We start from the raw sequence: 22,820 nt of genomic DNA on the forward strand, positions 1-22,820 counted from the left end.
AAGAAAACCTTCATTTTAATTACTTCTGGATATTTGCAATCTGGTAAAACAGTGTATTTAAAACAAACATGAAAGGATGTTCTGGAAACTGTATTTCAGAGTGACATTTAATTTTTACCTTGGTTTTCTAACAATAAAAAAAGCTGTCAATTTTCTAGATGTATACACTACCCCGCATTTCAGTGATACTGTAAAGACTTGCCTTTACCCTTTTTTGATAACCTTCACGATAATACTTAAAGTTAAGCTGTGACTTGGTATTAGAAATTTGTGTGTTGGCCTTTTGATAGTCTTTAAAAACATATCTGCATGTATAGGGGACTTTGGGTATTTGAAATGGCCAAATGTTGCCTGAGTTGTTCAATATTTTTTTTATGTGAGCAGTAACATTAGTAGCGTTACCATTACTGAGCACTTACCATTTGTCAGGAGCTGGGCTGAAGTGTATTACACAGTACATCTCATTTAATCAGTACAATACATCTCATTTAGTCTTTACGGTGAAGAGGTTGGTTTTCTCTTTTCTATTTTAACAGATACAAAACTGTGGCTCCGTCAAGTTGTTGAAGGTCCCATAGCTAGTAATTTTTGGATTGAGATTTTAACCTAGACCTGACTGACTTCAAAGTTTTGCCCTTAATCCTTATGCTTCACTTTCTCTTCAAATTCATTTTTCACATATGAAACAATGTGTCATAAATATAAAAATTCTATAGTGTCTACTTTCCAGAAATTGAATATGTTATTTTAAACTGTAGTGTGTCTCCATGAATGAAACCTTACTTATGAGGCTTGAGAGTATCTTTTTATTGCTAGGTTTAAAAAGCCCAGTGATAAACTGTATAATTTATTTTGAAGAAAATAATAGATAAATCATGATTTCTCTTATTTCAGGCATTATTACCCTTTTAACGTAAATTTGTACCCTTCCTGAGTAGAAAGATAGTTCCAGGGAGGGAAAAATGTCTGTTTGAAGGTTCATACTCGTACTTTTGGAGTAGATTCCTTTACTTTTCATATCTGAAAGCCATTTTTCATTTTTTCAGGCCTAAAGTTTGATTCAAAGTATATGAACTTCAGAGTGCGGGCTTGTAACAGGGCTGTGGCTGGAGAGTATTCTGATCCAGTGACTCTAGAGACCAAAGGTAAGATCAGTAGCTACTTGTACAGCATGAAACAGAACTTGACATCAGTAATTATTCCAGACTTCGTGACAGGAAACATTTCATGTATAGTTGCCTTCCTTCCCCACCTTGATTCCCCCCAGCTTACCCGCCTCTCCCCGCAAAGGAATTCTCAGCAGGAGGAATTTTAAGATGGGAAAATTAGGACTACAGTAGTGGTTTTCATTAGTTTTTCTTTTGCCATGGTATTCAGATGGGTAAAATAGACTGATGATGGTGTTATGTGCTCTCATGCATACTTACTTTACAAATTTCAGTCTAGTATAAATATATTCGCATGATTGAAGTTTGCCCAGAGTTTTCCCAGAGAATGGATTGTGACTCAATAATGGGAAAGTACGTATTCAGTTTAGTTCAGGTTCTTTTTGTTTTCTAAAATCTTATTGTAGAAATTAACATTTATATAGTTTATTAATGTTTACAAAGCTCACAAGTCTTCATTTGATCATTGAAACCATCTTGAGAGATCAGTAGAATAGATATTATTGATATCCATTTTGCAGGTGAAGAAAGTGAAGTTAAAGTCTGTTCCTAGAACTAGCTTGGAAAGTTGTGAATAAGAATCGATTTACAAGTTCTGTGCCAGACCTTATTGTGGGCCTGGAATGTAAGTGCTTCTAGTCTCTGAGAACAGTTTGGATTTATTGTAGAATAGCATATTTAAACACAGAAGATTTTTCAGGTATTTACTAATTTGAAGGCCACAATGCTAGAGGTCTTTCTAGTCATGAGGTGATAATTGACTCAGTTTACTTCCAGAATCAGATTCTACACATTGTTGTTAGATAGTTGGGCCTTAGAGTGTTCCACTGACCTCTAGTTCGTATAGCATTTAAGTAGGGTTTGAATGCCAGGAGTTTGATATGATTTGGAGGCTGATATAAAAATATCATATTAGAATAAAACAAGATATGAGGTTCATAAGTTATTGACAAGACAAACTCATAAGAATATGTTTGCATCAGAAAGATTAAAAGAAACAAAACTAAGTCGAAGTAATTTAGATGAGCAAATGTTTTTATTTGAGAACTACAGATAACTTAGCCAAGAAATGCAATTACTTAGAATTACTTGTTAACAAACTGAGATGATACTGTGGTTTCTTTAGAGATTTTTACCATTTCACAAATAGTCATATTTACAGGCAGATAATCCTTCCTACATAACTTGAACTGATTTTAGCCCTTGTCAGGTAAAATTGCATTATTATTAATATCCTCCCTCAAGAATATTATATGTTTTTTATTTCTTTTGTACCTTCTCATTTACTTTTTATGTTTAGTTACCAAACTTGGGCCTAAATGTGGTGAATTGTACATTTCCATTCAAATTCCGTAGATTCAGGAAAATGAATAACTGGCTTATAGCTTCCTTGGAGCTGGGCTGTCTGCTCCTGTTAGCAATGTCTAGATTTTACCAGTCAAATTCTTGGTCTTAGGGTTTGTAGGGAAAGACTAAGTCGATTCTAGTCCTTTTGAGCAGTTCTCTCTGCGGGGTAAACACCCTGGGGTTGAGTTAGACTGATACTAAACACTGCGGCCCACTGAATCTTCTGGGACCTTCTGGGAGACTCAGAGTAAAATTATCTCTCAAGAAACTATTGGTCACAGGTTTTCTAGGGTTATTCCATACCACTGGAGTGGCCACTAATGACAACAGGAACTCCAGAGAAAAGTCAGATTTTTTAAATGCTGTGTTAAATAGTTGTTTACTAATTTTTTGACTTGTTGCAGCCCTTTTTGACCAACCAGTAGAAATAAGTATATGAGCAAAGAACTGGAGGGAAAGGGAGGGAGATGGAGATTTAATAGTTGAGGCCTACCAAAACTTCATATCCTGCCACTTGTGGTGCTTGGTGTGGAAAATAGTGAACATTGTTAATATCTGTCTCTCCAGTTGTATGTAACTCTATTTCTTCTGTTATTGGAATTGTCAAAAGTGATGAATAATATTTCTTATGACCAGAATTTTTAAAGTACATTACCCCTTACTTCCTTGTAAAGGTAAATGATGTGATATTAATCACCAATTACTTTCTAGCCTCAAATGTTAGTGTCTATGATATAATTTTACAGTGCCTAGAAAGCAGCCATATCTGTGTCTGTGTTCTAATTTTTTTGGTACTTTGTTTTCACACTTTTAAAGATGTGGAAACTAATATCTGGCTATATTACAGGGCTTATATGAGAGACAGGACTAAAATTTGAGACCTCACTTTTGAGGCCAGTCTTTTATTTGCTTTTAAACTGCATGGTATTAACCCTCTTACCTTAGAGAGCCTCGATGATTTAGTTGAGGCCTCATAAAGGGACAGTGTCCAAAAAAGAAGAGATAAAAGGTTGCACCCCTGGGACTGGAACCCATGTTTTACTGTTTGGGTGCTGTGGTATTTGATAAATTTGGTCTCAAGCGGCTTGGGGGTGATACCTGTTTTTGCTACCCTTGACTCTACTCATCTCTCCATCATCAAACACAGGGAATAGCTTTAGGATTTGTTTCTTCCCTTAGGATTTTAACAGGCAACTGGGAGTGATGGCACCTTACAGTTATATCCAATTTTTCTTTCTCTCAAAAATGCAGATGTCCTCACATATATTAACTAATAACTAATATAGAGGTTAACCCTGTTTTCTTAAGGCAGTTCATTCTTGGTAATACAGGGTCTCAGTTTTGCTTAATCCTAACTTTTTAGTAACCCACCTGTTGAGGAATTCTGTTTCCATTTTTACTGAAAAGCTGCATTATTTCGTCTTTCAGTAAGCTCTTATCTGTTTACGTGCAGATTTTGAAAGCTATTAACTTTTTTGCATATAGTATGACATTTTCTAAAAGTGGTTATGGTCAGTAGATTTGTATTTAGAATATTTAAAATACACTGAGCAATGGGTCAGATGCATAGGTAAAATTAAAGTGCTCTTTACGAAACAGTAGAGTATAAAAGGATTCTTGATTCACTAGGTAAGCACTAGGTTCTCTATATGAATATTTTGTTGTTTGATGATGTATATTTCACAGATACACTGAAACCTTAGCTAAATCACGTATTATCCTTAAGTGAAATGGGGTATTGTAAAGGAATATTTCTTCACTGAGTACTTACCAGAAATTTCAATTTTTGGAGGGAAGTATAACTAATAAGCAGATTTATTGGTAACTATGTAGTAGATAATACCTTGTCTAAGACCCAGTTAGGGTCTTAGGATATTAACTAGGAAGAACTGTGCATTACTCAGCTGTGAATCAATACATTTCAATGATTAACCCTCAGTATCCAAGGGAGAAGGTAATACTGTGATACACTGATTTCCTAAATTAGCAGTTCTGAGTAAGTCTTGGGAATAGTACAGATAGTTCCCCTGATACCAAATAATTTGAAAAGCATAGTTTTGTTCTGGATTTTTAAAATTTGATTTCATTTAAGTAGCCCCTCTCCCCCGTCTGTTCTTTGCCATGTATGTCATCTTTAGCTCTATCAGCTGGGTTAGTTCCCTTGCTTCTGCCATCATGGCCTGTTTCTCTGTGCTTGCCTTATTTTGAAACTACTAAGAGCTTAAATATGAAATTATTAAGTGTTAGGGCATAAGAGAAAATGTGTGTGTGCCAGGCTGTATAATTTTTTACACCACATCACTTTCTCCTCATCCTTAATTCTACCAGTTCTTCTTCCTATTTAGTCATAACAATCAGCTGATGCTCTAATAATAGGAAATTGAGGCTATTGATTCCAGCAGAAGGAATAGCAGAAAGACCAGTGGCCATGAAAGTACGTTGTATTTGGTTGGAGTACAGGATAGATATATAGAGGAGAATAATGGGAAATAGAGTAGGAATTTGTAGATTATGGCTTTATCGTTGTAGACTTTAAATTTTAGGATTAGGAATTGGAACTTTATTCTCTATATACAGTGTTAAATCCATTGAGTAGGAAAACAATGTGATGATGGTTATGCTTCAGAAACTAGAGATATGCTACATTTTAAAAAATTGAAATGTTGTTTTGGTTAGCACTTAACTTCAGTTTGGATAACTCATCCTCCCATTTGAACCTGAGAGTTGAAGATACCTGTGTAGAGTGGGATCCTACTGGAGGAAAAGGTCAAGAAAGCAAAATTAAAGGAAAAGAGAACAAGGGCAGGTAAGCTAGTTTATTAAATCTGTTATCTGAATAAAATGCTTGTACATTGATTCTTACTTGACAATAACTTAAAATGAAATTCTTGGGAAGGGTAAGCTGGGACGAAGTGAGAGAGTGGCATGGACATATATACACTACCAAATGTAAAATAGATAGCTAGTGGGAAGCAGCCACATAGCACAGGGAGATCAGCTCAGTGCTTTGTGACCACCTAGAGGGGTGGGATAGGGAGGGTGGGAGGGAGACGCAAGAGGGAGGAGATATGGGGATATATGTATATGTATAGCTGATTCACTTTGTTATAAAGCAGAAACTAACACACCATTTTAAAGCAATTATACTCCAATAAAGATGTTAAAAAAATTCTTATTAGTAACACCAAAGTGAAGAATATAATATTATCAGTTCTTGAATTTGTCATTAACATTTTTCATTACTTTTTTTTAAGTTTCTTTCCTAATCCTCTTCTTACACCTTTTATTTCAGTATTCCATTACTTTAAAGTTATATCTACAGCACTTTGAACTGCTTAGAGAGAAATCCCTAGCAATAGTTCCTGAATTTTAGACTTATAGATCACCTGTCTTACCCGAAGGTCTGCAGTGAATGACAGCTATTACCATGTACAGTCCCAGTGTCTGGCCCCTGATCAGCAGCCTTATGAACAAAGAGGCAGGCTTGGGACCTTTTATTATTGTAGGACTTATTTAGATAGTCTCAAAGTATGGGGGCCTCTTTAAACAGAGATAAATTTTGCTCAAACTAAAATAAGGTAATCACTGTGAGTTAAACAGTGAATCAAAAGAAATTCCTCAGCAGGCTTTTGATCTAATTTTACTATAAACTGTTAAATTTAAGTTGTAAAGCAGTCTCTTAACAGTTGCCTATTTTTATCTGACAGTGCCCATGTTACTTCACTGAAGAAACATACAAGGTGATGATCTATGTCTGTATAGTTCTAGGACTTAGTATATCTAGCTTGGCTGAATAACTTTTATTTTTCTTTAACCAATAAGCAGAAGCCATTGCAGCAGCCTTCATAAGCTAAAATATTGGTCTGTGTAGACTGTCTGTATTGGTGGCTTATGTTTTGAATTTACAGCATTATAATGTGCTGTATATTATTTGGATTATGTTGTATACGATAACAAAACAATAAGCTCTGCTTTAAAGTCTTTCTTGAATTATTTTCCTTTATCTGATTTTTTTCTGCATTTACTTATACTTGGCACCTTTCTTGTTGTGCTGTATTCAATATATCTAACATTACAGCTTTGCATTTATATATATTTGACATGAGGCAGGTTTGAAGTGTCCTATGTTTTATAATAATCATGCAGTTTCAGAAGCATCAAGGATAAAAAATAAAGGTCATTACTGAAGTTATTAGGACAGTGCCAGAAAGATGAATCACTTCAAATTGCACAAGTAATAATGTGCTAATTTGAAGATACTGCGTATCTTTCCCAGAAACCAGAATGTGTTCTCTTTTCAAAATTATCTTTTCTTTTTTCTAGTTTATTTGCTTATTATTGGTGAAAGTGATTTCATAGTGTATTATAAATTGTAAAGTGCTGCTGGATTTAATAGAATCAGTGAAGTTTCATTTGGTCATTTGGAGATTTTTAGGATACTTATATGTAGAATTTCATCATGTTATTTCTCTTTGTCTCTTCCCTCCTTTTAAGAGTATTTTATTATGTAGGCTACTTCTGGAATGTTACATACATTTATTCTTTCCATAAATATTTGTTCACTGCAGGATGTCAGCTGGATATTTTGGAGTTTATAGGGGTAAACACTGTCCCTGCCTTCAAGGAATTTGCCCTAACTTATGTAGATGAGATATATCTCTACATATAAATAACAATAATACAAGATAGAGATTATGTGTAATAGTATGTGTGAATCAGGGAGTTTAGAGGAAGAAAGATTTCCTGAGCTGCCGCACGTTGAAGTGGTCAGTTAGGACAATAAGCCAAACTGAAAGTAACAATCAAGACTTCGTGCACTTACTGTGATAGTATAAGCTAGAGGCCACAAAGGAAAGGGTGTTAGCTCCCCCCAGGGTTCCACTTTTCACAACAGAATGGCTCAGGGTGAGGGTTAGGTAAATGAGAGCAGATGGCAGATGGTGAGTATCTGAGGGTCATCTCACTGCCCAGGAAGGCCCCAACAAAAGGCTTCTCCTATTGTTTTATGGACCTGAGGCCAAGGAAATGAGAGAGGGGGAAAGGTTAGGAGTAGAAAAGTATTGAGACAGAGTGGAGAAAAGTGTCTTCAGACTGCTCCCTGACCCCTGCCCTTTTTAAGGAGGTCTCTGAAGAGGCAGCTGGAAAGGGTCTCAGCTGGGGGCCCCCTGCTGTAAGGGGGCCTCTGAATACAGGCGCCCAATCTAGGAATGCAGACATTCATATGAGCTTGGGGTTGCAGGGGGTATTGCAACTGCTTCTAGAAACTCCAGTGAACTAGCTCTGTACCAAGTCTGGGGTAGAGAAGCAAGCATTTATAATTGCTTCTTGTTGGGCCTGAAAGATCATACATAGGATTTTGGCCTGGAGCTGGACTCTTCAGAAAAGTCATTTAGCCTGGTAGGATCTGGGAAGCCTTCATTAGTGAAATGGTATTTAGGTTGGTTCTCAAATAAGTAGAAGAATGTGTAGCGTTTGGACTTGCAGTGAGAGAAGGAGCAAGGAAAGGAAAAGGCACTGAAGCAGATTGCCTGAGTTTAAGGGACACTTGAGTGACTATATTTAGCTGGATAGTGCTCTCCAGAGGTGAGAAGGCTGGAAAAGCAGAGTGGGCCCAAATCAAGAAGAACCTGAAAAGCCAAGCCAAGTCATTTGTAGGCAGTAAGAAAGTGCTTGAAGATTTTAAAGTAGGAGAATCAGTTAGGTTTATCTCGTAACAGTGAACAAATGAATTGGGTAGCAGAGAGATCATCTGGGAAGCTGGTAAAACAATCCAGAGTAGAGGTAACAAAGAGGCTTAATTCAGATAGTTGAGTGACTGAGGTGTCTTTAAAGGATGGGATCATGTTTGCTTTAAGACAGGGGGTCCCCAAGCCCCGGGCCTGGCCGTGACCGATAACGGTCGTCTTGGGAGGGGGGGGGTGTACAGCAGGAGGTAAGCGGCAGGTGAACAAGCGAAGCTTCATCTGCCGCTCCCCATCGCTCCCCATCGCTCGCCTTGCCACCTGAACCATCCCTCCCCTGGTCCATGGAAAAATTGTCTTCCACGAAACCGGTCCCTGATGCCAGAAAGGTTGGGGACCGCTGCTTTAAAACAATAACAGCTGTTGTACTTCTTGCAAAAATGTACTTAGGGTTGGAAGTCTAGAATGCTGCAAAGGAAGACATCTCCTTATTTAATTTTTCTCTGAAATTTAAGCTGCCATTCTTAGCAGTTACATCTGTTTTTCTTTTTGCCATGCTTTCCCTTTATTTCTTTACTACTGGTAAGTTATAAATTTTTTTTGTTTTATGAATGCAGTGATTTGATATAATTGAAATCTTATTTTTTTAAACATCTTTGGGATTTGATCTATTTTGAGTTTTGGGGAGTTAGTGAGAGGCCTTAATGCTGTCCAGTTTACCGTGTCATATAATTTGATAAAGGGAGGGCAGGTTGCATCTTGTCCATTTTAGTAGAAGAAGTGCTTTATAATACTTGATATTATCCTGTGCCTGGATTTGGGTAATTGCTGTTTTTCTTTTTAAGAAGAAAAGATACAGAACAAAAACACTGGGTCGGCCAAAAATTTCTTTCAGTGTTTAAGTAAAAATAAAATACCTATTTTTCATGTTCGCCCAGAACTTTATTGAACAGTGTATTCATCATTTTGTTCCACTACCTTCGGCCATTTTTCAGGAAATGTCATAATTCCATCTTCCCAAAACGTTTTATCTTTTTGAGCAGAGAACTGTTCCAGGTGCCTTTTGCAGTCTTCCAAGGAACTGACATTTTTTCCATTAAGAGAATTTTGTAAAGACCGAAATAAATGGAAATCCAAAGGTGCAGTGTCTGGTGAATACAGTGGTTGAATCAGAACTTCCCAGCCAAGCTGTAGCAGTTTTTGCCTGGTCATCAAAGAAACATGTAGTCTTGCGTTATACTTATGGAAGATTATGTGTTTTCTGTTGACAAATTCCGGACGCTTTTCATCGAGTGCTGCTTTCAGTTGGTCTAACTGGGAGCAGTACTTGTTGGAATTAATTGTTTGGTTTTCTGGAAGGAGCTCATCATAGAGAACTCCCTTCCAATCCCACCATATACACAACATCACCATCTTTGGATGAAGACTGGCCTGTGGTGTGGTTGGTGGTGGTTCATTTCACTTGCCCCATGATCTCTTCCCTTCCACAATATTGAACAGTATCCACTTTTAATTGCCTGTCACAATTTGTTTTAAAAACGAAGCATTATCATTATGTTTCAGTAGAGAATCGCACGCAGAAATATGGTCAAGAAGGTTTTTTTCACTTAACTTATGTGGAACCCAAACATCAAAGCGATTAACGTAACCGAGCTCATGCAAATGATTTTCAGTGCTTGATTTGGATATTTTGAGTAGGTTGGCTATCTCCCATGTCGTTGATTGTTCTCAGTTAATGTCTCGATTTGATTGCTATCAACTTCAACTGGCCTACCCAACCGTGGTATGTTATCCAGTGAGAAATCTCTAGCACGAAACTTTGCAAACGACTTTTGACACGTTTGATCAGTCACAGCACCTTCTCCATACACTGCACAAATCTTTTTTTGCATTTCAGTTGCGTTTTTATCTTTCTTGAAATAATAAGGCATAATATGCTGGAAATGTTGCTTTTTTTCTTCCATCTTCAGTATTAAACTGACTACACAAAAATTCACCGATTTTGATGGTTTTTTTTAAATGCACACTAATATGATAGCTGTCACAATATAGTCTAACAAAACTGTTTCGAATGAAGTTAAAGACAACTAAGCGCTAGTAGAGCCATCTTATGGAAAAAAGCTGCACGAACCTTTTGGCCAACCCAATACCTACTGCTTATAAAAAAGGTTATTTAGTTTTGATTCTAATAAGTCTTAAAAAGAAAAATAGCAATTACCCAAATCCATGCACAGGATAATAACGTATTATAAAGCATTTCTCCTACCAAAATAAGTCTTGCTTTTCATCTAAATTTAACTGCAAGAAATGTAAGCTAGAATCCATTATCTTTCTTGAGTTCTTTTTTTTTCCCTTGAGTTCTTTTTTTTCCCTTTTTGTATTGTCTCATATTTCAACTGTATGTTCTTTGTACAAGCCTTGCTCAGTCTGCATGGTATTAGTGTTTTTAGCATGCTTTACGTTGATGACTTCTTACATTTAAGTGTTATAATTGACAAATCTGTTTAATAATAAATAATTCAAATAAAATTAAATGTTGCTATTTGTGCAGCGTGATTAGAAATCTTTAGAAAGATTCATTTCTTGATTTGTAATTTTAGTTTGTGAAACATGTGCGACATAGAATATTTGTTTTTCTTTTTGTTCCTGTTTATCTAGAAGTGGTACACCATCCCCTAAACGGACATCCATAGGCTCCAGGCCACCAGCAGTAAGAGGCAGCAGAGATCGTTTTACTGGGGAATCATATACAGTGCTGGGTAGGATAAACATAATAGTTCTTCATTATCTCAGATTAAAGGCATCATAGTCACATTGGTGGACTTTACACTCAGTGGTGGAGTGGCTGCCTGTGTATTGAATGAATTGTTGCCAAAGTTTCTCCCTCTTGAAGCTTAATTACTTTGGTGGGTTTTCAAATTGTCTTTTTATTGATATGTTTTAAATTCTGCTTCAGTTTACATAGTGCTCCACATTTATAACTCTTGAGAAGATAGTAATGAAGAAAAGTTCTGAAGCCTTTTATATTCAGAAGAGTTAGCAGTAAATGTACAAGTCATTATAGCAGATACTCTGCATTTAGTGTCTGTGTGTTAGCATGATTTTTCTCCTGAATCAGATTTTTTGTGCCATTTTGTGGGACAAGATATAGGTAAAACTCTGTGACTCATAGGGAAGAGGTAAGAGTCAAATTTACCTTCTGATCTTTTGTAGGAGACACTGCTATTGAAAGTGGACAACATTACTGGGAGGTCAAGGCCCAGAAGGATTGTAAATCCTACAGCGTGGGAGTAGCATACAAGACTTTGGGGAAATTTGACCAATTAGGAAAGACAAACACTAGTTGGTGTATCCATGTCAACAACTGGCTACAAAACACATTTGCAGCAAAGCATAATAATAAAGTCAAAGCCTTGGATGTTACAGTTCCTGAAAGAATAGGTGTATTTTGTGATTTTGATGGGGGTAAGTTTACTGATTTTCTCCTAAGTTATTTCATCATCGTTGCTTGTATTTCAGTACTTTTCATTAGTAATCATCTCTACAGAATTTCCATTAGTATTGTGGTAAGGGTATTTTGACCTTCTAGGATTTGATCACAAACATAATTTCAGCTCTGTAATTGACTGAAAGGGCACGCGATGTCTGCTTGCAGGCCTGCAAAAGCACTCATCTATAATATACTAAGTAAGTTTGAAAAAGAGATTTTGCTAATTTTAGTCTTGAGCCTTAAAATTTCTTATGCCCTTTTTAATTCCTCCTTTACCTTGTTTTATTACTTGTTAAGAGTGGTAGAGTCAGATTTTTTGAGTTGGAATAGACCTTAGAAATTACCCAATCCATTTGCCACATAGTATAAAATCCTCATTACATTATATCTGCAAGTAGTTGCCAACTCCTATGCTGGAACTTTTCTGTGTGAAGCTAATTGTCTTAGAAGGCAGCCTGTTTCGCTGTAGGATAACACTTGGTTAGAAGGTTTTTCTTAAATCAACTCACTTTGTCTTCTCAGTAACTTCTGAGACTGTTGCTCTTAAATTTTGACATCTGAAGAAACACAGAATTATGTTCCCTAATTCATACTTACATTACAGTAAGTCCCCTACATATGAACCTTCAAGTTGTGAACTCTCAAAGATGTGAATGTGCGTTCGCATGTCCAATCATGTAAGTTAGTTCAAGAGTCTAGTGTACATTGTCACGTGTATACGTCCTCTACAAGTGGTTGTGCTTTTGTGTACTCTACTGTACAGCACTGTATAGGGTACAGTAGTACGGTATCTTTATTTCAAGCCCAGGATGTCAGGAAGCAAGCCTAAAAGCAGCAGTGATGTAGCTGGTACTACTAAGAAGAGCCAAGCGATAAGGATGGAAACAAAAGTGAAAATAATTGAGAGAGTGGAGCAAGGTGAAAAGATGGTAGACATCGCTCATTCTTATAACGCGAGTTGTTCAACCATCAGCACAATTCTAAAGAACAAGGACAAGATCGGACATATGAAGTCTGCTGTGCCGAAGATGTCGACAGTAATATTGAAAAAGCGTGGAAAAGTGATGGAGGAGATGGAGAAACTTCTCAGTGTGCGGATGCAGGATCCACATCAGTGCTGAGTCCTGCTCAGCTTAATGCTGATTCAAGAGAAAGCTAAAAGCCTTTATGAAGACTTGAAGAAGAAACGTGGCGAAGAATCAGAGGGCACACCTTTTAATGCCAGCCATGGCTGGTTTCATCGGCTCAAGGCTAGAGCCAACCTTCAAAACCTAGAAGTAAGTGGCGAGGCAGCAAGTGCAGATATGATAGCTGCTCGGGAATTTCCTGAAACGCTTCGAGAAATTATTGATGAAGGCACATATTTACCCAAGCAGGTTTTTAATGTGGATGAGACAGAACTGTACTGGAAGAGGATGCCAGACTGAAGTTACATCAGTAAGGAGGAAAAGCTGATGTCAGGCTATAAAGCAGCAAAGAATAGGCTAACTCTGTTGTTTGGTGGCAGTGCTTCCAGCGATATGCAGCTGAAGCCTCTCTTAGTTTTATCACTGAGAGAACCCAAGAATCCTTAAACACATAGCCAAGAGCTCTCTCTTCCTGTTTTGTGGAAGAGTAACCCCAAAGCCTGAGTTACACAGACCATTTTCCAGGACTGGTTTTCCCACCACTTTATCCCGGAGGTAGAGAAATATTGCTTAGCAAAGGACATCCCATTCAACATTCTTTTGCTGCTTGAGAGTGCTCTGGGCCGCTCCCCATTCATGGACAACTTTCATCCCAACCTCAAAGTAGTGCATCTGCCACCAAATACTATGTTGTTCATCCAACCTATGGACCAGGGAGTTATACCAACTTTTAAGAAATATTATTTACATCACACTTTTCATCAGGCAGTAAAGGCAAGTGACGGATCAGGAACAACCTTGCAGCAATTTTGGAAGGACTGTAACATCTACAAGGTCATAAAAAATATGGGCTTTGCTTGGCGTGAGGTTATGGCCATTACCATGAATGAGGTTTGGAAGAACCTTTGCCCACAGTTTGTTCATGATTTTCGTGGATTTGAGAAGGTGGATGAGGAGTCCAAAGAGGTCTTCAGCAACTTAGTGACCCTCAGCGAGTAGCTGGCGCTAGATCTGCAAGAGGACGACTTCAATGAATTCCTTGCTGTGCAACACAAGAAGCTTACTAATGAAGACTTGATTGAACTGGAGGCCCAGAGAAAGGATGACGAGAAAAGAGGAAGAAGAAGTAACTGAAGAACTGAAGAGATTCATGACGCAGGAAATGGCAAGGGGATTTTCTTTATTTGAGGAGGCACTGTTAGTTTTTGAGGCACAGGACCGGAACGTAGAACGGTATACAAAGGTTGCAGCAGAATTCAGAATGCAATCCAGTGCTACCGTGTCATCTATAATGAGAAAAAAAGAGCTACTACCCAGACATCACTGGATCGTTTTTCAAGAGGGTGGATAGAATTAAATCAAGCAAGGAACCAGAACCTCTGCCATCAACGTCAGCCCTGAGTGGAATTGCGGCTTGCCCTCCATCTCCTGTTGCTGACGATCCTTCAGCTCTGTCATCTCCCACCTCCTCTCCCTCTTCCAGTCAGTAACTCTTCTTGCCTGTTCACTTGATGCCAGCCCCTGTATGCCAGCTGTTGTACTGTACAACTGTACTTTTCAAGGTACTGTACTGTAAGATTTTAAATGTTTTCTTTACTTTTGTGTTTGTTTTTTATGTATTATTTGTGTGAAAAGTATTATAAACTGTTACAGTACAGTATTATATAGCCAATTGTGTTAGTTTGGTACCTAGGCTAATTTTGTTGGACTTAGGAACAAATTGGACTTACGAACACGCTCTCAGAGTGGAACTCATTCGTATGTAAGGGACTTACTGTATAATCCTTATTTGTTTAAAAACTACTAACATTGCTTCTCTTGCCCTGTTTTTCCAGACTGTACATTCCCTATACCATTAGCTGTTCCTTTTATAATTTAATTTTTCCAAACCCTTATTATCTCCTGTGGTTGTATGCTATGTCTATATATTTTAAAGATTGGTTCTCAAAGTAGAACACACAACTTCTGACCTTCATAGGTTAGTGATTTGGCCGCATAATTTCTAGTAATATGACTTACCAGCACTGTAGATCAATATTGAGCTTGTAGCCACCTAATCCACTAGATCTTTTTCCATGCAGTTCTGTCAGATTATCTTTTTTTCTCTGATATTGTCAGTGTAGGGGTGTTTTTTTGTTGTTTATAACTCAAATGAAGAATATTATATTTGTCCTTAAGTTTCATCTTAATAGATTTGGCCAATCTTTCCCTCCTGTTAAGATCATCTAAAAATTAACTTGGTGGGGTTATTTTTTGCAAAATTTCTTTAGGCTTTTTGAGTTAGGTATTTGATAAGTATCTTCTCTACTGTCATCTAAATATTTATAAAACTTTTGAAGATGAGGTACTGTTGAACTAGGGAACAAAAGTTCCCTAAATGCTTCTCTCCAAGTTGACACTTAGAGCTAATAAAACGAAGTTTTACCATTTTAGTTAACATTGTGTCCAGATGATTCCATGAGGCATCAACCTGGTTACTCAAACAAAAAAGTAAACAAATTGATTTTGGTTTGATTTATTTTTAGTGATAGTGATGACATGTCAGTTTTGCTGCATCTTTTTTATTTACTCCTTTTGAATCAGATAAATATTTTCCTCAGGATAACTAGTAAATTTATTGGCGTACATTTTTTTTTTCTTTTTCAACTACCAAGATAGCGTTTGCTTATCTTCTCTTTTCCCATACTTGGTGGTTCCTTAAAGATAGTAGTAAGAAGTATAATTGTTAACCTAGAGCATAGGGTATAGGAAGAAATTGTAATATAGGATGGGATCAGATTCTGAGGGCCTTGAAAAATAATAATAGGCTAATCTTCTTTTTAGTAGTTGGTGGGGGGGCTTCTGTTCATTTTAGAAAACTGTAGTCATATGATTGTAATATAGTTTTAGAAATATTAGACAGTAAATAGTTAAATGTAGAAGAGACTGCAAACATTGATAGGGGAAGACTTTTCAAGGAGGTGGTCTTTATATAGACAGGACCATGTCTGTTTTGTTAAGTATTATGTCCTTATTGCCGGACAAGTGCTTCACATCGTGAGCCCTTAATAAGTATTTGTTGAGTGATTAGTGGTAAGAGGGATCTGAGCAGTGAGGAATCAAGAAGAATGAATTGGATGGTGTGAAAGTAGAATTCATAGGACTTGATAACTAAATATGGATTGGAAGAACTGAAGAACTGAAGATGACTGAGGTTTCATCCAGCGTGATCAACAGGGTGATAGTATCATCAACAGGATAGGGAGCATAGAGTCCTGGGGAAAGATGAGATGCCAGCAGGACAGCCATGTGGCATTATTTAGCTGAAGCTAAATATTAGAAAATGGCATCACGAATGGCCAGTGAATATTGCACAGAAGAGTTAAGCATTCTTGCTCTGCTGTGTACTAACTTTGTGACCATATATAGGTTGCTTGATATTTTGAGGTAATGTGTATAAATCACCCAGTTATTTAATAGTAGGCATAAATGTTAGTTTCTTTTCTCTTCTTCTCTGTTTAGTGGCAGCAGTGGGAGCATTGTAGAGAGAAAGAGCCTGGACAAGCATCTACACTTATTTTTTTTTTAATTAACATATGACTATTTTTATAGAATCACTAAGAGTTCCCACTAATAGAAATAGCTGTGCATATTACATGTTGGGTATGGATTTAAGCTCCTTTTGCATATTGTTCTCACTTAATCCTTGTAACTATCCTAAAAGGTCAGAATTATTAATCTCATGTAACAGATGAGGAAACTGAGGCTCAGAGAGGTTAAGTGAGAAGCATCTAGAAAGATGGGTTTGAAAGAGCAATGAGGTGATCTGTTTCCTCCCTGGGAGTCTGACCACTGTTGATGCCCCTGTTTCTGGCTTTAAGCACCTACATTTAGAATAGGAGAAAAAGAGACAGAAGATATCCTCAGGATTAGGAAACAAACCAAGAGAATAGTCATGAGAGAAGAGTTTGAAGAAGTGATAACAGTTGTGAGGATACCATCAGGTTGGACAGTTAGGTGGTCAGAAAGAGTGATTTAGTTGCATGATCATTGTTGAAAGACGGACTGTGAGGAGATTTTAAGAATTAACAAAGTTGAAGCGGTGATAACTATACCATGATTTCAGAAACTCAGGTATAAGCATGGCTTCAAGTAATTAAAAGACAAAGTTTCATAGAGTAAACCTTAAATGGTGATAGGATTTGGGTGGAAAGGCTGATTATATAATAAAAATGAAGAAGAAATAACCATGGCTTTTACTGGGCTAAGAAAGCCATTTGTTAAATAATAATAAAATAAATAGTCTATAGTTGAGTAAGTAGAATAGTGCCAGATTATGCAAGCCCTATGGAGATCTTGAAAACCAGGGAAAGAAAACTGGATTTGCGCTTTTTCTTAAGCATATTTACTACTGATTTGCAAGTGAGAATTACTAAGTCCAGTCCTCATAGTGACAAAAAAATTAATGCCAAAATGTGCATTTGGTTATTACTTTTTATGCATGATTTTATGTTAGACTTAATTAGATATTATGATTTTTTTCAATAATAAATCAGACGTTTTTTTCTCCTTCCTTTTAGGTCAACTTTCTTTCTATGATGCAAACTCAAAACAGTTGTTGTATTCCTTTAAGACAAAATTTACTCAGCCAGTACTACCTGGTTTCATGGTTAGTACATAATTTATATTTTATTTGGTTTGGCAACTTTAAGGAGAACAATCTACGCTGTGTATTTGGGGAAGCACAATACCTTATTTTTTCTTTATATTCCTCTCCCTTTCCCCAGTCCACCTCTCCCAAATCTGTGTTTGTCTGTATATTTTTGGTATATTTTATTGAAATAAGTGTTAAGACACAAAAGTCTGCAAACCATAAGCGTGTAGTTTGATCAATATTCATAGGACCACACTCATTTTTGTAACCAGCATCTAGGTCAAAAAATGGAGCATTGTGCCCATTTCCAGCCCCTAAAGGCCCTCCTCCAAAGTGGTTACTGTCTTGAGTTTTTGTACCATAAATTCATTTGCCTTCTTTTCAACTTTGTATAAATGGAATCATACAGTATCTTTTTGGCTCAATATTATGTTTGTGAGATTTATCCATGTTTTTCTATGTGGTGATAGTTCACATAGTTTTCTGTTGTATGTATATGTATAGTTTTCCATTATATGACTATATCATAATTTATTTACCCATTCTAATTTAGTTGGATACTTGGGTGGTTTCCCATTGGAGACATTTACAAATAGAACTTCTATAAATATTCTTGTTAATGTTTTTTGGTAGATATGTATATGTATTTCCAATGGGTATATAATTAGGATTGAGGTTACTAGATCATATGGTATGTGTGTAACCAACTGTAGTAGAGTTTTCCAAAGACGTTGGTTATACCAATTTACCAGCAGCAGTATATGAGAGTTTGAATTCCTCCACATCTTTATCAACACTTGGTATTGTCTCTTTAAAAATTTTTATCCTTCTAATGGGTATGATATATTACATTGTGGTTTTCATGTGCATTTCCTTGGTGATTAGTGCTGTTGAACACCTTTTAATATGTTTATTGACTGTTTGGATATATTCTTTTGTGAAATGCTTGCTCAAGTCTTTTGCCTGTATTTCTGTTGGATTTTCTTCCTCTTTCTTATTGATTGTTTTGGAGTTATTTCTATAGTCTGAGTCTTTTGCCAGATATATGTATTGCAGTTATCTTTTCCACTCTGGCTTTCCTTTCCCCTCTCTTATTGGTGTCTTTTGAGGAACAAAAGTTGTTAATTTTTATGTTGCTCAGTTTATCAGTTTTTTCATTTATGGTTAGCACTTTTTGTGTTCAGTCTAAAAAATTTTTATTCACTCCCAACGTCATGAAAATACTGTGTTTTCTTCTAAAAGCAAAATTTTCCTTATACATTTAGACATAGACTGCATTTACAATACAAGTACAATATAGAAATGATATGTTTGGTATGATGTTAGGGTTGAAATATGTTCTTTAATTCCATATGGATAGCTGCTTATTCCAGGACCATTTACTGAGATCATCCTTTTTCCACTGCAGTACAATCTTTGTAAAATATTAGATGACTATCTGTGTGTGGTAGACTGAATATATGTATGTCTATATACACGTGTATAATTTCAGGACTACTCAATTTGAGAAAAAGTCATGATTTTCCACACAAAATGAAACTTGGTTTTGAATTTTTATTTTTATTAAGGAAATATTACTGCTTCTCCTAATTCCTTTATCTGTTGCATTTCCCTATAAGATTAGGCCACTGTGGGGAGTTCTGCAATCCAGTTAAGATCATCATTATTCTGGCTAGAACTTTCCTTAATTTGGGGGCTGCTTCTACAGATCAGGATGGTGTATTTCCATTGCAGACTTGGTGGAATGTTTATATGTGTGTTCTTCGACAGTCACCCCCAACTGTAACTCCTAAACTGTAAGGATAAAGTATTCAGGTTATATGTGGGTTTAAAATACAGTACTTTTAAATCTCACAATTGATAATGATTATTTACCCTAGATACCATAAAGTCATAAAATAAGTTTAAAAGAATGCTAATAACGAAGACTCCTAGATTTCCCTTAAAAAATAAAAATGATTAGTGAATAAAGTTATTGTTTGTAGTACCATACTTAGGGATATTGGAAAGGTTATTTTCTTTTTAACCTCTGCATATATTTTTGACTGTTTTTCCAAATTGGTCACTCAAGGACAGTATTTTTACCATGTGGAATTCAAAGTTATTTTTCCCCTAAGTCTCAGATATGCTTTTTTGCGGTATGTGGGCCTCTCACTGTTGTGGCCTCTCCTGTTGCGGAGCACAGGCTCCGGATGCGCAGGCTCAGCGGCCATGGCTCACGGGCCCAGCCGCTCCGCGGCATGTGGGATCTTCCCGGACCGGGGCACGAACCCGTGTCCCCTGCATCAGCAGGCGGACTCTCAACCACTGCGCCACCAGGGAAGCCCTCAGATATGCTTTTTAAAAGGGTAGATTTCATGTTTAATTTGAGTCTATCTCAGGAAAGTAGGTAGTGAGTTTATTCATTGTTTTTTTATTCCAAATGATGAAACTGTAATTACATTAGTGAATGTCATGCTTTTTTCATGTGCTTATTTGCCGTTTGTATAATTTCTTTGGTGAAGTATCTTAAAATATTTTGCTCATTTTTTACAATTGGGTTACTTGTTTTCTTATTATTGAGTTTTAAGATATCTTTATGTATTCTGGATAAATCCTTTATCAAATAAATGTTTTGCAAATATTTTCTCCCAGTCTCTGATTTTTTTCCATTTTCTTGACATTTCAAAGAGAAGTTTTTCATTTTGATTAAATCTAGTTTATCGATTTTTTTTCTTTTATGGATCATGCTTTGCCCAACTCAAGGCCACAAAGATATTTTCTTTTGTTTTCTCCTTGTAGTTTTATAATTTTAGGTTTTACATTTAGGTCTGGGATCCATTTTGAGTTAACTTTTATATATGGTATATAGCATGGTTTGAGATCTATTTTTTTTTAACATCTTTATTGGAGTATAATTGCTTTACAATGGTGTGTTTCTGCTTTATAACAAAGTGAATCAGCTATACATATACATATATCCCCATATCTCCTCCCTCTTGTGTCTCCCTCCCACCCTCCCTATCCCTTTTTGCATATGAATGTCCACATGTTCCAGTGCCACTTACTGAAAAAGACTAACCTTTCTCCATTGATTTTCCCTTCCACCTTTGTGCTAGATATTTTGAGTAAATATTTTTTTAAATCAAATAATTTTCAATAAAATAAGATAGTAGTTTTATAATCAGTTGCTTTTATATTTTTTAATTTATTTTTTATTGAAGTATAGTTGATTTACAATGTTGTATTAATTTCTGCTGTACAGCAAAATGAGTCAGGTATACACATATATACATTCTTTTTTTTTTTTTGGCCACACAGCTTGCGGGATCTTAGTTCACCAACCAGGGATTGAACCCAGGCCTTGGCAGTGAAAGTGCCGAATCCTAACCATTGGACTGTCAGGGAACTCCCCTATACATTCTTTTTTATATTATTTTCCATTATGGCTTATCCCAGGATACTGAATATAGTTCCCTGTGCTATACAGTAGGATCTTGTTGTTTATCCATTCTATATATAATAGTTTGCATCTACTAACCCAAAACTCCCAGTCCATCCCTCCCCTACCCCCCCATCCCTCAGACATAAAGAACAGCAACCACATGTCTGTTCTTTATGTTTGTGAGTCTGTTCCTGTTTCGTAGATAGGTTCATTTGTGCCATATTGTTTTTTGTTTTTTGGCTATGCCACGTGTCATGCGGGATCTTAGTTCCCCGACCAGGGATCGAACCCGTGCCCCCTGCATTGGAAGCACAGAGTCCTAACCACTGGACCGCCAGGGAAGTCCCATGTTTTTGTATTGTTTTTGTATTTTAAGAGTTATCATTACCTTCTGTCATTAATATTTTAGAATGTTAATTATATAGTTATACATTTCACAGGTCAGCAAATTCTTTGTAACTATGCTATAGTTACTTAGTAAATATTTAATACTTTAGGATATAGTTGAAGTTGGGAATACTTAAAAAATTTCTAGACTCTCCCTCGATTTATGCTTATGTCTGCTACATAAATGGCAGTTGATGACAGTTTAACTGATTCATATTTTCACATTTTAATTCTCTTGACTGTATTCCAAATAAGTTATAGTTTACTGAATGTCAGCTGCTCTGTTCACAAGTGAAGCAGTTTTATGTTTCATAAACTCATTCACATTTATGATAATAGAATATGGCAAGTGTATCTGGATATTGTCATTTGCATTTTCCTCTGACGACCTTAAAGAATTATAAAAGAGTTCTTATTGTTAACAAGCTAGGGAAGAAACTCATGGAATTACTCTGTTAACAGAGGGGTGTTAAATTCCTATAGTGTCAGGCCACACCTCGTTATCAAAATCTAAAGCAGTAATTGGGGTAAAGAAGTTGACTCTTTGTGCACTTCTCTTGGTTGTGAACATTAGCATCAATAATGATAATGTCTTTTGCCTAGATTAATCCAATTTAGTCTCTAAATTTCTACAGCCCTTACTTCCCTTTCTTGTGTGCAGCTCCAGTGGGTTCTGCTCTCATAAAGACTTCCTTTGGTCTCTTGGAAAGTCTAAAAGATTTCTTTGGTTCTAGAAGACTCTTGAGTTAGCCTTTCCACTTCCCCTCAGTTCACATACAAAGGTTATCAGTTTGGAATTTGATAATGTTCACTTATGTGGCATTTTGCCTTGCAAATAGAAATATAAGGATCATTTAAGTTTTCATTTGATTTGAAATCTGACTGAAGCTTTGTTTTTGTCCTTTCTTAGGTTTGGTGCGGTGGACTTTCTTTGAATACTGGGATGCAGGTTCCAAGTGCTGTGAGAACACTTCAGAAAAGTGAAAATGGAATGACTGGTTCGGCTAGCAGCCTAAACAATATTACTCAGTAATGCCTATTCAGAATATGTTTACCTTCCCTCACCCCTTCTTGAATGGGTGGCCTTTTCTGTGCAGTTACTAATCACAGAAATTTTTGAGTGGTAGAAATCAGGTTTGCTACATTCTGCTTTAAGGTGTGGAATCTGTTAGCATCAAGCATCTAGTATGAAGCATTCACAGGAACCTGCTGAGCAATATCAGGGAAGCAAGCAGACATCGAGCAAGAAACTGATGTTTTGAAGAGTAAATGGGAGAAAAAGGCAGTGTTTAAGTAGTTACATAGAAACTCATTTTTGTGTTTCTTGGATTACTTTGGTTCTTCTAATACGTTTAGTTACATATGGTAGCCCTAGGACCTGAGGGAAAAGCATTTAAATCTTCTTTCCTCTGTACTTTCTCTTTTTTAATGTCATCACTACCTGTTATTTAGTTCTTACACTGAAGCTTGAAAACTATACAGTCCTCTGTGGTTTTCTAAAAATGGAAATAATTGTTTGGGGGTGCTAGAAAGGTTTTCTTAACAATAGTTTATTTTTCCCCTTT

The 22,820-nt window shown here is 36.5% G+C and overlaps 1 protein-coding gene across 1 annotated transcript in view; it reads left to right on the forward strand.

Annotated features, from left to right (window-relative positions):
• Positions 1–22,820, forward strand: part of FSD1L (fibronectin type III and SPRY domain containing 1 like) — a 70,444-nt gene that overhangs the window by 36,791 nt on the left and 10,833 nt on the right. The window contains exons 8-13 of the mRNA XM_089913494.1: positions 1,047–1,145; positions 5,190–5,319; positions 10,853–10,953; positions 11,408–11,659; positions 17,371–17,459; positions 22,166–22,284. Coding sequence (XP_089769620.1) covers positions 1,047–1,145; positions 5,190–5,319; positions 10,853–10,953; positions 11,408–11,659; positions 17,371–17,459; positions 22,166–22,284 — 790 coding nt within the window. The remainder of the gene's footprint in view (positions 1–1,046; positions 1,146–5,189; positions 5,320–10,852; positions 10,954–11,407; positions 11,660–17,370; positions 17,460–22,165; positions 22,285–22,820) is intronic.

This window comes from Delphinapterus leucas, chromosome 6, assembly GCF_059928025.1.
Source record: "Delphinapterus leucas isolate spDelLeu-1000000601 "Yukka" chromosome 6, BTC_Dleu_Yukka2, whole genome shotgun sequence".
Lineage (NCBI taxonomy): Eukaryota > Metazoa > Chordata > Mammalia > Artiodactyla > Monodontidae > Delphinapterus > Delphinapterus leucas.